Raw genomic sequence first — 15725 nt, 5'->3', positions numbered from 1 at the left:
GATGAGAGTGAATCCTGAAACCATGCCACATATTCCCAGAGAATGAGAAAGCTGTTGCACAGCGGAGAACCAAGGGCAACCCTTCCACCATGTTTGAACCAATAACTAGGGAGCTCCGGTGGACGCCCACTAAAACCTGCCCTAAAGGCTGTGCAAATGACAGCAACAACCTACTACTTTTCCTTCCGGACGATGCTAGCGTAAATTACAGGAGGAACAAATGTAATAAAGAAAGAAAGAAAGACGTTGAACAGTACTGGTGGGCAGCGCTCATTAAAATCTTGCAATGAAGAGAATTAGCTTTGACGTCCGTCCCACAATCTGAGGTTCGGGGGGGGGGGGGTAAACCTCCAGCCTCAGCATGCAGCATGGTCACAACCGCAATCCGAGCAGGGGGAAGTTTTATTTTGGCAAAGCCACTGTCATGCAGATCACTAACCAGGTGGACACGACAACGAAGCAGTGGCCGGGGACGGGCGAGAGGCTGACACGGTTCCCGAGGGTCTGTGACTCTGCGCACACACTAATGGCGACTGGGTCCCCTTGCCGGGGGGGGGGGGGGGGGGCATCAAACAAATTGATGCAAAAATTGCCGAAAACGGCAAAGTGGAATAAAGGGACATATAAAAAAAGGAAAAGTCTGTTTTTTCAGCGTTGGGTGGAGGGAGGCGGAATGGGGAAGGAGGGGCTCGCTGATCGGAGTCCGCAAACTATTTAAGAAGCGGATTTTAAAAATAAAGCGCAGGAGGAGTAGATTTAAAAGAGAACGCGCGGACTGCCAGGGGCAGCTCACAGTTCGTTGTGCGAGAGGCACTAGAATATTCTGCACGCCGGGGAGCTAACAAAATGGAAAACACGCGCGCGCATGACCTTCATTCTATCGCCTCCCTCCCGTTTTCTCACTCGCAGCCGGGGTTTACCTTAGGCCTGAACGCCGTCCGGATGATTGCCGCCATCGCCCACAACCGCCTCCCTGAAAACAAATGGTCCGACTGGACACGGCCCACCTTCCCCTCCCCCACTCCCTGTGCCCCTCCCCCCGTGCCCCGCCCACCTTCCCCTCCCCCCGTGCCCCGCCCACCTTCCCCTCCCCCCGTGCCCCGCCCACCTTCCCCTCCCCCGTGCCCCGCCCACCTTCCCCTCCCCCCGTGCCCCGCCCACCTTCCCCTCCCCCCGTGCCCCGCCCACCTTCCCCTCCCCCCGTGCCCCGCCCACCTTCCCCTCCCCCCGTGCCCCGCCCACCTTCCCCTCCCCCCGTGCCCCGCCCACCTTCCCCTCCCCTCTCTCCCCGCCCACCTTCCCCTCCCCCCACTCCCCGTGCCCCGCCCACCTTCCCCTCTCCCCGTGCCCCGCCCACCTTCCCCTCCCCCCACTCCCAGTGCCCCGCCCACCTTCCCCTCCCCCCACTCCCCGTGCCCCGCCCACCTTCCCCTCCCCCCACTCCCCGTGCCCCGCCCACCTTCCCCTCCCCCCACTCCCCGTGCCCGGCCCACCTTCCCCTCCCCGTGCCCCGCCCACCTTCCCCTCCCCGTGCCCCGCCCGCCTTCCCTCCCCCCTCTCCCTGTGCCCCGCCCACCTTCCCCTCTCCCTGTGCCCCGCCCACCTTCCCCTCCCCCCACTCCCAGTGCCCCGCCCACCTTCCCCTCCCCCACTCCCAGTGCCCCGCCCACCTTCCCCTCCCCCCACTCCCTGTGCCCCGCCCACCTTCCCCTCCCCCCACTCCCTGTGCCCCGCCCATCTTCCCCTCCCCCACTCCCTGTGCCCGGCCCACCTTCCCCTCCCCCACTCCCTGTGCCCGGCCCACCTTCCCCTCCCCGTGCCCGGCCCACCTTCCCCTCCCCGTGCCCGGCCCACCTTCCCCTCCCCGTGCCCGGCCCACCTTCCCCTCCCCGTGCCCGGCCCACCTTCCCTCTCCCCGTGCCCCGCCCACCTTCCCTCTCCCTGTGCCCCGCCCACCTTCCCCTCCCCCTCTGCCCCGCCCACCTTCCCCTCCCCCCACTCCCAGTGCCCCTCCCACCTTCCCCTCCCCCACTCCCTGTGCCCCGCCCACCTTCCCCTCTCCCACTCCCTGTGCCCCGCCCACCTTCCCCTCCCCCACTCCCTGTGCACCGCCCACCCACTCCCCCACCCATCTTCCCCTCTCCCACTCCGTGCCCCGCCCACCTTCCCCTCCCCCACTCCCTGTGCCCCGCCCACCTTCCCCTCTCCTACTCCCTGTGCCCCGCCCACCTTCCACTCCCTTGCCCCGCCCACCTTCCCCTCCCCCACTCCCTCTGCCCCGCCCACCTTCACCTCCCCCACTCCGTGCCCCGCCCATCTTCCCCTCTCCCACTCCGTGCCCCGCCCAACTTCCCCTCCCCCACTCCCTGTGCCCCGCCCACCTTCCCCTCTCCGACTCCCTGTGCCCCGCCCACCTTCCCCTCCCCCACTCCCTGTGCTCCACCCACCTCCCCTCCCCCTCACTGCGCCCCACCCACCTTATGCTCCCTGTGCCCCGCCCATCTCACCTTCCCTCTCTCTGTGCCCCGCCCGCTTCCCCCACTCCATGTGCCCCGACCCCGCTCCATGTGCCCCGCCCACCTCCACCTCTGCCCCCTCCAGGTGCCGCGCCCACCTTCCCCCTCCCCTCTCCATGTGCCCCGCCCACCTGCCCCATCCCCTCGGCGCTCCATGTGCCCCGCCCTTCTCGAAGCCGATTGATTCCTTCCTGCGGCAAGTCGGGACCCGTCCGCGGTTCCCATTGGTCCCCCAACGCCCCCTTCAACTGCGCACGCGCATGACACCCGAGCGGAAAAACTCGACGGGAGGAAAAAAAAAGTTTCCCCCCCTACCCCCTCCGCATTCCCGTCCACGTCTTATTTAAAATCGGAAAGTAAGGTTTTCGTGGAAAAATATCGACCATGTGGCTGGGCGTGTTGTTCTGCCGGTGACGGTTGGGTCACGTGACGGTGCTGGGAAGATGGCGTCGCCGAGTGCGGGTAAATTCTAATTTGTTTCTGAGGGAGACAGAGAGAGGAGAGCGGACATTCCTCTCCTGGCCCCCGGCTACTCCCATCCTCTCAGAATCCCGGCCGCGGAAGAGAGCGAGAGAGAAAAACGTGCTTTATGTATAACGAAAACAACCCTTGTTGTGATTCTTTTCTCTTTTTAAGATGTTGGCATGTAACCACAGCAACCCCCCCTCTAGCCAGACCTGTCAGCCTGGGATTGAGGTGTTCAGGAGTGAAGCTGATTGCGAAAAGGGATGGGGGAGGAGGATCAAAACTTACTCAATTAAATATGGGCGTTATTTCCCTTCGCCCCCGAGTCATTTACTTCGAAGGAGGGGGTTATATCTGGAAAGTGAAGTTATATTGTTGGGATTTGACTGGTCTCGGGGAGGTTTTTATTTTGGCCCAGCGCACCGCAGTGTCACCCTCAACGTTTGTGATAATCGTGGGTGGCACGGTAGCACCGTGGTTAGCACTGTTGCTTTACAGCGCCAGGGTCCCGGGTTCGATTCCCAGCTTGGGTCACTGTCTGTGCGGAGTCTGCACGTTCTCCCCGTGTCTGCGTGGGTTTCCTCCGAGTGCTCCGGTTTCCTCCCACAGTCCAAAGATGTGCGGGTTAGGTGAATTGGACATTCTGAATTCTCGAACAGGCACCGTGTGAGTGTGGCGACTAGGGGCTTTTCACAGTAACTTCATCGCAATCTTAATGTAAGCCTACTTGTGACAGTAATGAAGATTATTATCATCAAAGCAAAGTGTCGCTGTTCAAAGACCGGAAGGACTGGCAGCATCTGGGGGGTGAGAACCCGAGCTAATGCTTCCAGTCCAATATGACTCCTTCGGAACTCTCTTGAGTCTAGTACGACTTCTTCCGAGGAAGAGTCATGTTCAGTGTCTTATTCGGCTCCTCTTAATTCGCCCAGAGGGGATCCCAACGGCACTTTTTTTTTTAAACCCACGCTTGGCATTTAATTATTATTGTTTTCAAGATCATTCTAAGCCTGCACTGATTTAGTCCGCTCGACAACTCTTTGTTTGATCATGACTTCCTTGATAGTCTTAAAATCATAGAACCGTACTGCGCATTTGGTCTGTCGTGCCTGTGTCAGTTATCTTCCACTCCCCTGTTCTTTCCCAGTGGTTCTTTTACTTTTATAAGTATGCACTCGCATCCATTTTATAAGTCTGTTTCCAACAGTACACTGCATTTCAGATAATAATTGCTGTGTAAGGAATTTCTGCATTCTCTCTAGGTGCACCCCACCCCATTGCCCTTTTTTGCCAATAGACCAAGTCTGTATCCTGCCAGTGGAAACTATTTCTCCCCATCTATCAAAATTCCACATGATTTGAACACCAATATGAACGTCCTCTTCTAAAGAGAACGACCCCAGTTTCTAGTCTCTCCACAGAGACAGAGGAGATTTAATTGAAATGTACAAGGTTGTGTGTGTGTGCCTCGATCGAGTGGCTGGGAAGGACATTTTCCCTTTGCAGAGAGATAAATAACTGGGAGGCATATATTTAAAGTGATTATGTGGAGATGCCTGCGTTGGACGAAGGGCCTGTACTGCGCTGTATCGTTCTATGTTCTAACACCAGGTTAAAGTCTAACAGGTTTATTTGGAATCACTAGACAGTGATTTGTTCTTTAAGAAAATGCTGGCGGTTTTGGCCAAGGTTGGGTATCATGACCGGTACAAGCTAGGAGAGCCGAAGGGCCTGTCCCTGTATTGTATTGTTCTTTTTTCTTTAGGGTTTTGGCCAAGGTTGGTATCATGACCGGTACGAGGCTTAGAGGGCCGAAGGGCCTGTACCGATGCTGTAGTGTTCTTTGTTCGTTGACAGAAGGATGGGAGGGGAGGAAAATCGCTTTCACCAGAGGGTGGTAGGGATCTGGAGCTCACGGCCTGAAAGGGTAGTAGAGGTAGAGAACCTCAACTGATTTAAAAGGTGTCTGGATGTGCAGGAGATGCCTGTAACTTCCAAGGCTATAGGCCAAGTGCTGGAACATGAGATTAGGTTGGCTAGCTTGTTTTTTCGCTGGTGCAGACACGACTAGCAGAGTGACGTGTAACATTTTCTACATTTTCAGAATTTTCTATATATCTGAAAGGAAGGAAAGCGTAGAGATTTGAGGCGAGGGTGTGGGAATAGCAGTACATGAATTGCTCTTTAGAAGATCCAGCACGGACATATGGGGCCAAATGGCCGCCTTCTCTGCTTGTACAGTTCTATGATTTTAAGTGGAGTCCTTCGTCTTTGGCACATCTGTTAATTGCTACTCTGCAGCCAGCTTCTACCCTTTAACCCTGCTTCATTTCAAGGTTATGCTTGGCCCTGGTCCCAAAGTGGAATGCCATGAGCGATTGACTGGTCCATGAATATTAAAAATGTACTGGATGTTCACAAACTATCAATGAAAATTTGTCAATCTCCCTAACAAAGATGCGAAGTGTGGGCTTCGAACATTAACAACAGGGCAGATATAATGGCAGAATGCAAGATCTTTTAAATGGATGCCGAATCATATCTGCATAACTGGCCCATTCAAAACCTGCCATGTAACCCCATTTTAGTTGAAGACAAGTGGATAGTAGAAATTGCTTCCCCAAAAAGTTGTTGAGGTTGAGGGGTGTGAATTGAAAAATTCAGAATTGAGATTGGTAGATTTTTAGTAGGCACGGGTGGTTCTTAAGGGATATGGAACCAAATGAAGTGAACAGAATTAAGATACACAAAGGCCATGATCAAACTGAAAGGTGGAAGAGGCTCAACAAACTGAATTGTTCCTATGTTTCTGCGAGCCTTGACTCCTTTACTAGTCAATTGCCTAGCACATTATTTAGAAAGAAACTTGGTATATGCAGATGTCTGTCCATCTTCCGGTATTGTTAATCATTTTAAGTCAATATTTAACATTGAAACTTTTCATCTAAACATAAAATGCCTGCCAGTCAGTCGTTTGTGGCGAGGGTTCAAGTTTCTAAAGTCTGTGTCACATTTTTTAAAAACAAATTCCGATTAAGAGGCAATTTAGCGTGGCCAATCCACCTATCCTGTACATCTTTCAGTTGTCGGGCTGAGACCCATGCAGACACAAGGAGAATGTGCATATTCCACATGGGCAGTGAATCAGGGCCGAGATCGAACCTGGGTTCTCGGTGCCACGAGACAGCAGTGCGAACCACTGCGCCACCATGCCACCCATATTTGTCAGCATCTCGTGTATATAAAAATGCTTGCCATTGTAAATTTACTGGTGAGCATCACCACAGGCAATTTATTAGCTCTCTATTAAAATCCTTGCATTGGTAACATTCATTTTATTAGCATATTTAAATTCTGCTAAATTAATGGGTAATGCTGTAGTGGTAATTTCTGTTCTTCTATTGTGCTCCAGAGATGGCGCTGTATCCCTTCTCTGTTACAACAAATACAGCCATGAGACAGCAAGACAAGAAATGCACTAGTTTGCTGTAGACCTCAAGGACTAAAGTATGATTACAATACTTGTGTTCTCTACTTAAATCCAGTATTGGAGCTTTGAAAATTGGTTATGAGATTCTGAAAGGACACCGCAGGTTCAAATGCTGATGTCACAATTTGAATGTGCTAACTCTATGTCTAATTTTTCTCTCCGGGGGGCCAAAATAATTGTGGAGAATTCATGGTTCCCGTAAAGCCTTGCTGTTGGTATATTAAAGTCACTGGGCCACCTATGTGTATCGTGTAAAATACATGACCTTCTGGCCTTTCATTTATATTCTGGTTCGATGTCATCAGGTGCAGATTTGGAGCAATCTTTGCTGAGCTTCGAGAAACTAGATCGAGCTTCACCAGATCTATGGCCAGAGCAAAGTAAGATATTTCTGTAATGATTTTAAAATCCTTTGAATACTGCTGATGCTTGTATATTTTCAAAAATGGTTATCTCAAACTGATCAATCACAGCGTAATGTGGATTAGTGTGGAGCCTCATGTGGATTAAGTATGTCATAGAGGGACCTCCGGTGACAGGGACTTATTTTACCCACAAGAAAGGAAGAGGAAAGGTGCACTTTGCCAGCGAATGGAAGCTTAAGAGACCACAGAGAAGATAAAAGCGGAGGAAATGGTCAAGAGCAGCGAGTCGGCGGATCCATAAGGCAAGGGGCCCCTGGCCACCCCAGAGAGAAATTTAAAATACCCCGGAACAAAACTCCGCTACCTGGGGATCCAGGTAGCCCATGACTGGACACAGACCCACAGGTGGATTCTGACCAGTCTGGCGGAGGAAGTTAAAAAGGACCTGCAGAGATGGGATGCACGAACTTGCAATACTACCACTGGGCAGCCACAGCCAAGAGGGTGAGGGTATGGGTAAGGGAACAGAGCAGGGACTGGGTGAGGTTGGAGGGGTTCTCCTGCACAGGAACAACTCTCCGAGCCCTCACCATAGCCCAAGTAAACACCAGGAGGGTACCCAAGGAGAGACCGACGAAGGGGGTCAAAGGACCCCCACACAAAGCCATAAGAGTAAAATGAGTGATAGAGAATCCATCTACGGCAGAAGAAAGAGCCTAAGACAGGACCCAAAAATAGAAGGGACAACAAAAATAGGAGGGGGGGGGAAGAGAAGAGGAGGTGCCCAAAAAAGGAAACAACATGTAAATTCCGTTTCTGTTTCAATCATCTCCTGTACAGTGTACACTTTTTTAAAATAGTTAGAGTACTCAATTCAATTTTTCCAATTAAGGGGCAATTTACTGTTGCCAATCCACCTACCCTGCACATCTTTTGGGTTGTGTGGGCGAAACCCACGCAAACACTGGGAGAATGTGCAAACTCCACATGGACAGTGACCCAGAGCCGGGATCGAACCTGGGACCTCGGCATCGGAGGCAGCAGGGCTAATCCACTGCGCCACCGTGCTGCCCTTGCAGTGTACAAATATAAAATTCAATAAAAATATTGATTTTACAAAAGTATGTCATAGAGTTTTACAGCATAGAAAGAGGCCCTTCATCCATCATTTCTGCATCAGCCATCAAGCACCTATCTATTTTAATCCCATTTTCCAGCACTTGGTCTGTAACCTTGTATGCTATGGCATTTCAAGTGCTCATTTAAATGCTTCTTAAATATTGTAAGGGTTCCCACCTTTACCATCCTTTCAGGCAGTGAGTTCCTTATTCCCACCACCCTCTGGGTGAAAATGTTTTTACTTAAATCCCCACTAAATTCCCTGCCGTTTACCTTAAATCTAATACTCCTGTTTATTGACCCCTCTACTGAAAGGGAAAAGATTCTTCCTAATGACTCTATCTATATCCCTCACAATTTTGTAAACCTCGCTCAGGTCCCCCCTCGGTATTCTCTGCTCTAAGGAGAATAGTTGCAGCCTAACCAGCCTGTCTTCGTAGCTGAAACGCTTTAACCCAGGCAACATTAGAGTGATTCTCCTCTGCACGCTCTCTAGTGCAGTGGGATCTCGCAAGACCACGATATGATGCAAATGATGCATCATCAATGGAGTGAGCTGAACATTTCACGGAGGGAACAATGCATGCCATGTTGGAGCCCACAGTGAGTAAATTACATCCCACAGGACAATACATGGAGTAGATTTGATGGCACAAGATGGTTGCATTCCACAGCAACACTATGGGGCTGAAAAGTCACAGGTAATTGCACAGGTTGAACATTGCACACTGTAGTAAAAGATGTTTCTTAACTGGCTACAATTTACAGTCGAGCCCTATGAAAGGTGATAGAAACATATGAAAAAAGGTAGATGCGGTTAGTATGAGCAGGAATATTTGCTATATCAGTAATAAAAGAGGTGACTAAGATAAACTCAGTATATAAAGTGTATTGTTGGCAAGTGTAGTTCTGTAAAGAGGAGGGGGGATAGTTAATATACTATTCTTGTGCTAGGATTTAAGCCAAGACTGTTGATGATACAAGCCTCCTGCCTGAGCTGGTTGGAAGAATCCTATGTGAAATATGTTTGTGAGGTCCAAATTCAGTCCCTAGTGTGTGAAGCTGGACCAAATTTGATGGCTTAATTCTGAGGTGACGTAGTTGATATGAGAAACTGAGAAAATTCAGACCAGTACTGAAAAGGTGTCCAAATACTGGGACAAACATTAGGCCAGAACAAGGATATTTTCTGCCTATGTCCTGTGATGTATCTGCCTTGGGAGTCTCAAGTGAAACTGTATTCTGTTCTTTAGTACTGACACTTCTCACATTGATATAAACATTTAAAAAATCACCCAATCTCATTGTCTCTTTCAGTGCCAGGGGTTGCAGAGTTTGCAGCATCTTTCAAAAGTGTAAGTATCTTTGCAATTTGATGTCTGATAAATGATCAGATGTGTTGTCGGCAATATTGCTTGTCTCTGTTATTATGGTGTTGTACCGTTTTGTTGCAGACCATAAGCAATCTGAGAATTGGGAGCACAAAAAAAAGCTATTCAGCCACTTGAGCCTGCTCTGCCATTCAATTAGATCCTGATCTTCTACCTTAATGCCATTTTCTTGCACTATCCTCACATCTCTTGATATCTTTACTCAAGTAAATAGTAAATAATTTTGTACAAAATTGAAATCCCTTTTGAAGTAGGATATCCTGTTTGCAAAAACAGGAGGAATATCACCTCCATAATTGTAGACAGCTTGGTTCCTATACGAACAGTAAAAGCTCAGGCTTTTCAGTTTCTTTAGTTTCTAGTGCAGATATATTTATTGCTGCCATTTTTTAATTAAATTGAAATAAAACTGCCAAAAGCAGTTTTTTAAAAATGAAACTTATTAATGGAATTAGATGGCTAGGATATATTTTCTCTTTTATATCCACTTGAAACTGTGTTGTAGATAATATCACAAGAACATAAGAAATAGAATGCCATGTGGTGCTTCAGGTCTGTTGCAATATTCAGTATCCAACTATCCCAATGAGTAGTAGCATCAATCCGAAAGGTGAAAATGCAGTGTTAATTCCCTGTGCCACCCATTCCCATAAATGATTTTCTGGAAGCAAGATATAAAATTCAGTCAACAAAGCATGAAATGTAAGGAACATTTAAAAATTAAGACTAATTTCCATTTTTGTTTTGTAGCCTATTACCAGCTCTCCACCCAAATGGATGGCAGAACTTGAGAAGGATGATATTGACATGCTTAAAGGTATTTACTGTGCTTAATCTCTGCATTAATTAGCTGCTGTACAACCGAGGGTGGTCTAGTGGACCAGAGCCTTTTGGAGTATTAAGGCATGGTGCTCTAAATGGAAGCCATGAAGAAGGAATTACTTCCATTTATGCAACATGTTTCAAAACCTTAGAACATGGTAGAACGCATTACAAGGAAGGCAAATGGTAAAGTTAGGGCTAAGAATATGAAATATAATCACAAAGAACATATAAAGTATAGGGGGAAGGTGAAAAGTATTAGAGTACTAAAAATGAAAATATTTTTTGAAAAAGCAGACACTATAAAAGCAAATAAAAAGGAAAAGTGTAGTTAAAGTGAGAGTAAGTTGACTCCGTTAATGAAGGGAGTTCAAATTTGAAAAGGAAAGATATGACTGAGCTATTTAGTATCGATTTTTAGACAGTCATAACTTGTAATACTTGAGAGGGATAGATAATCTTTATTGTCACAAGTTGGCTTAAATTAACACTACAATGAACTTACTGTGAAAAGCCCCTAGTCGCCACATTCCAGCGCCTGTACGGGTACACCGAAGGAGAATACAAAATGTCCAATTCACCTCACAGCACGTCTTTCGGGACTTGTGGGAGGAAACCGGAGCATCCGGAGGAAACCCACGCAGATACCGAGAGAACGTGCAGACTCCACACAGGAAGTGACCCAAGCCGGAATTGAACCTGGGACCGTGGAGCTGTGAAGCAACAGTGATAACCACTGTGCTACCGTGCCGCCCATTCTCTAACTATAAAGAGGAATTTTAAAAAAAAATTTCCATGGCCGGTTTCAAACCCGGGTCCTCAGCGCCGTAAAGCAGCAGTGCTAACTACCGTGCCACCCAATTTTTAAAAAAAATTAGCATAGGTCTTTTGTCGCTGGTTGGACCAGCATTTATTGCCCATCCCTGAGGAAATTTAAGAGTCAACCACTTTGCTATAGATCTGGAGTCACATGTAGGCCAAACCAGGTAAGGTCAACAGATTTCTTTCCCGAAAGGACATTAGTGAATTAGATGGGTTTTTATGACAATCGACAATTGTTTCATGGTCACCTTTAGATTTTTAATTTCAGACTTTTATTGAATTCAAATTTCACCATTTGCCATGGTGGGATTCGAACCCAGAGCATGACTCTGGGTCTCTGGATTACTAGTCCAGTGGCAACACCACCATGCCACAGCTTCCCAATTTGGTTAATTCAATAAGCCCTGATGAGATGCATTACAAAGAACAAAGAAATGTACAGCACAGGAACAGGCCCTTCGGCCCTCCAAGCCCGTGCCGACCATACTGCCCGACTAAACTACAATCTTCTAAAAGAACAAAGAAATGTACAGCACAGGAACAGGCCCTTCGGCCCTCCAAGCCCGTGCCGACCATACTGCCCGACTAAACTACAATCTTCCAAAAGAACAAAGAAATGCGACTGCAGTTGCTGTTAATGCTGAAGTTGAACAAGCCAGATCCCAGGTTGAAATCCGTCTTGTCCAATCTTAATCTGTTATTTCTTGCATCGCCGAAATGAGAAGGAAAATCTAATGAACGCAAAAGCACAGGACTGCAGTGATAACCTTTAACATTTGAAGAATAAGATTGTTGATTAATAAAATAATGAAACCTAAGCACACAAGATAAAAGATACCCAGTTAGAAAAATCTTACAAATTAAACCCCAAAATGCTTTATAAAAGTACATAATAAAACTACATTTTGGCAATAGACTATATTTTGGCAACAGACCTTATAGGTTCTTAACCATAAACTCCAGGAAAAATTACCCAAACCGAGTAACACTTTTTTTTTAATAAAATATTTTATTGAAAATTTTTGGTCAACCAACACAGTACATTATGCACCCTTTACACAATATTATAACAACACAAATAACAATGACCTATTTTATAAACAGAAAATTAATAAATAACAAAAATGAAAACTAACCCTAATTGGCAACTGCCTTATCACAAGTAACACTCTCCAAAAATATAATTTAACAGTCCAATATATAATTATCTGTAGCAACGACCTATACATATTATACAGTATATATTAACAACCCTGAGAGTCCTTCTGGTTTCCCCCCCCCAATCCTGGGCTGCTGCTGCTGCCTTCTTTTTTCCATTCCATCTATCTTTCTGCGAGGTATTCGACGAACGGTTGCCACCGCCTGGTGAACCCTTGAGCCGACCCCCTTAGAACGAACTTAATCCGCTCTAGCTTTATAAACCCTGCCATGTCATTTATCCAGGTCTCCACCCCCGGGGGCTTGGCTTCTTTCCACATTAGCAATATCCTGCGCCGGGCTACTAGGGACGCAAAGGCCAAAACATCGGCCTCTCTCGCCTCCTGCACTCCCGGCTCTTATGCAACCCCAAATATAGCCAACCCCCAGCTTGGTTCGACCCGGACCCCCACTACTTTTGAAAGCACCTTTGTCACCCCCATCCAAAACCCCTGTAGTGCCGGGCATGACCAAAACATATGGGTGTGATTCGCTGGGCTTCTCGAGCACCTCGCACACCTATCCTCCACCCCCAAAAATTTACTGAGCCGTGCTCCAGTCATATGCGCCCTGTGTAATACCTTAAACTGAATCAGGCTTAGCCTGGCACACGAGGACGACGAGTTTACCCTGCTTAGGGCATCTGCCCACAGCCCCTCCTCGATCTCCTCCCCCAGCTCTTCTTCCCATTTCCCTTTTAGTTCATCTACCATAGTCTCCCCCTCGTCCCTCATTTCCCTATATATATAGAACATAGAACAATACAGCGCAGTACAGGCCCTTCGGCCCACGATGTTGCACCGAAACAAAAGCCATCCAACCTACACTATGCCATTATCATCCATATGTTTATCCAATAAACTTTTAAATGCCCTCAATGTTGGCGAGTTCACCACTGTAGCAGGTATGCGCTATCGCCAGGGGCTCAATCGCCAGTGCAAACAATAATGGGGACAGAGGGCATCCCTGCCTTGTCCCTCTATGGAGCCGAAAATATGCAGATCCCCGTCCATTCGTGACCACGCTCGCCATCGGGGCCCTATACAACAGCTGCACCCATCTAACATACCCCTCTCCAAAACCAAATCTCCTCAACACCTCCCACAAATAATCCCACTCCACTCTATCAAATGCTTTCTCGGCATCCATCGCCACTACTATCTCCGTTTCCCCCTCTGGTGGGGGCATCATCATTACCCCTAACAGCCTCCGTATATTCGTGTTCAGCTGTCTCCCCTTCACAAACCCAGTTTGGTCCTCGTGGACCACCCCCGGGACACATTCCTCTATTCTCATTGCCATTACCTTGGCCAGGATCTTGGCATCTATATTTAGGAGGGAAATAGGTCTATAGGACCCGCATTGTAGCGGGTCCTTTTCCTTCTTTAAGAGAAGCGATATCGTTGCTTCAGACATAGTTGGGGGCTGTTGTCCCCTTTCCTTTGCCTCATTAAAGGTCCTCGTCAATACCGGGGCGAGCAAGTCCACATATTTTCTATAGAATTCGACTGGGAATCCATCCGGTCCCGGGGCCTTTCCCGCCTGCATGCTCCTAATTCCTTTCACCACTTCTTCTACCTCGATCTGTGCTCCCAGTCCCACCCTTTCCTGCTCTTCCACCTTGGGAAATTCCAGCCGATCCAAGAAGCCCATCATTCTCTCCCTCCCATCCGGGGGTTGAGCTTCATATAATTTTTTATAAAATGTCTTGAACACTCCATTCACTCTCTCCGCTCCCCGCTCCATCTCTCCTTCCTCATCCCTCACTCCCCCTATTTCCCTCGCTGCTCCCCTTTTCCTCAATTGGTGTGCCAGCAACCTGCTCGCCTTCTCCCCATATTCGTACTGTACACCCCGTGCCTTCCTCCATTGTGCCTCTGCAGTGCCCGTAGTCAGCAAGTCAAATTCTACATGTAGCCTTTGCCTTTCCCTGTACAGTCCCTCCTCCGGTGCTTCCGCATATTGTCTGTCCACCCTCAAAAGTTCTTGCAGCAACCGCTCCCGTTCCTTACTCTCCTGCTTCCCTTTATGTGCCCTGATTGATATCAGCTCCCCTCTAACCACCGCCTTCAGCGCCTCCCAGACCACTCCCACCTGGACCTCCCCATTATCATTGAGTTCCAAGTACTTTTCAATGCACCCCCTCACCCTTAGACACACCCCCTCATCTGCCATTAGTCCCATGTCCATTCTCCAGGGTGGGCGCCCTCCTGTTTCCTCCCCTATCTCCAAGTCTACCCAGTGTGGAGCGTGATCCGAAATGGCTATAGCCGTATACTCCGTTCCCCTCACCTTCGGGATCAACGCCCTTCCTAGCACAAAAAAGTCTATTCGCGAGTAGACTTTATGGACATAGGAGAAAAACGAGAACTCCTTACTCCTAGGTCTGCTAAATCTCCACGGGTCTACACCTCCCATCTGCTCCATAAAATCTTTAAGTACCTTGGCTGCTGCCGGCCTCCTTCCAGTCCTGGACTTCGACCTATCCAGCCCTGGTTCCAACACCGTATTAAAATCGCCCCCCATTATCAGCTTTCCCATCTCTAGGTCCGGAATGCGTCCTAGCATCCGCCTCATAAAATTGGCATCATCCCAGTTCGGGGCATATACGTTTACCGAAACCACCGTCTCCCCCTGTAGTTTGCCACTCACCATCACGTATCTGCCCCCGTTATCCGCCACTATAGTCTTTGCCTCGAACATTACCCGCTTCCCCACTAATATAGCCACCCCCCTGTTTTTCGCATCTAGCCCCGAATGGAACACCTGCCCCACCCATCCTTTGCGTAGCCTAACCTGGTCTATCAGTTTCAGGTGCGTTTCCTGTAACATAACCACATCCGCCTTAAGTTTCTTAAGGTGTGCGAATACCCGTGCCCTCTTTATCGGCCCGTTCAGCCCTCTCGCGTTCCACGTGATCAGCCGGGTTGGGGGGCTTCCTACCCCCCCCCCTTGTCGATTAGCCATCCCCTTTTTCCAGCTCCTCACCCGGTTCCCACGCAGCTGTATCTCCCCCAGGCGGTGCCCCCCCCCCCCCGCCCATCCCCTCCCATACCAACTCCCCCCTCTCCCCAGCAGCAGCAACCCAGTAATTCCCCCCTCCCACCCTCCCCCCCCCCCCCCGCTAGATCCCCCGCTCGCGTAATTACTCCCCCCATGTTGCTCCCAGAAGTCAGCAAACTCTGGCCGACCTCGGATTCCCCACGGTGACCTCGGCTCGCACCGTGCGACGCCCCCTCCTTCCTGCTTCTCTATTCCCGCCATGATTATCATAGCGCGGGAACCAAGCCCGCGCTTCTCCCTTGGCCCCGCCCCCAATGGCCAACGCCCCATCTCCTCCACCTCCCCTCCTCCCCCCATCACCACCTGTGGAAGAGAGAAAAGTTACCACATCGCAGGATTAGTACATAAAACTCCTCTTTCCCCCCTTTTTAACCCCCCTCTTCGCCCCCCACATTCGCCCCACCACTTTGTTCAAACGTTCTTTTTAATAACCCGCTCATTCCAGTTTTTCTTCCACAATAAAAGTCCACGCTTC

At 49.1% G+C, this 15725-nt stretch overlaps 2 protein-coding genes across 6 annotated transcripts in view; one reads left to right on the top strand and one right to left on the bottom strand.

Annotated features, from left to right (window-relative positions):
- aldh6a1 (aldehyde dehydrogenase 6 family, member A1) overlaps positions 1-1020 on the bottom strand; it is a 38569-nt gene extending 37549 nt beyond the window's left edge. Inside the window, exon 1 of the mRNA XM_072493561.1 lies at positions 921-1020. Within this exon, the coding sequence (XP_072349662.1) occupies positions 921-956 (36 nt within the window). The 5' untranslated portion in view covers positions 957-1020. The remainder of the gene's footprint in view (positions 1-920) is intronic.
- A 1648-nt stretch (positions 1021-2668) lies between these two features.
- Positions 2669-15725, top strand: part of lin52 (lin-52 DREAM MuvB core complex component) — a 75557-nt gene continuing 62500 nt past the window's right edge. For 3 of the 5 annotated variants that reach the window (XM_072493524.1, XM_072493528.1, XM_072493532.1), the window contains exons 1-4: positions 2669-2978; positions 6777-6851; positions 9273-9310; positions 10097-10163. In XM_072493524.1, the coding sequence (XP_072349625.1) occupies positions 2960-2978; positions 6777-6851; positions 9273-9310; positions 10097-10163 (199 nt within the window). In that variant the 5' untranslated portion in view covers positions 2669-2959. The remainder of the gene's footprint in view (positions 2979-6776; positions 6852-9272; positions 9311-10096; positions 10164-15725) is intronic. The other 2 variants (XM_072493536.1, XM_072493517.1) reach the window with 2 other exon arrangements.

The sequence above is a fragment of the Scyliorhinus torazame genome, chromosome 2 (assembly GCF_047496885.1).
Source record: "Scyliorhinus torazame isolate Kashiwa2021f chromosome 2, sScyTor2.1, whole genome shotgun sequence".
NCBI classification, from domain to species: Eukaryota; Metazoa; Chordata; class Chondrichthyes; order Carcharhiniformes; family Scyliorhinidae; genus Scyliorhinus; species Scyliorhinus torazame.
This window is presented reverse-complemented; position numbering and strand designations above follow the sequence as displayed.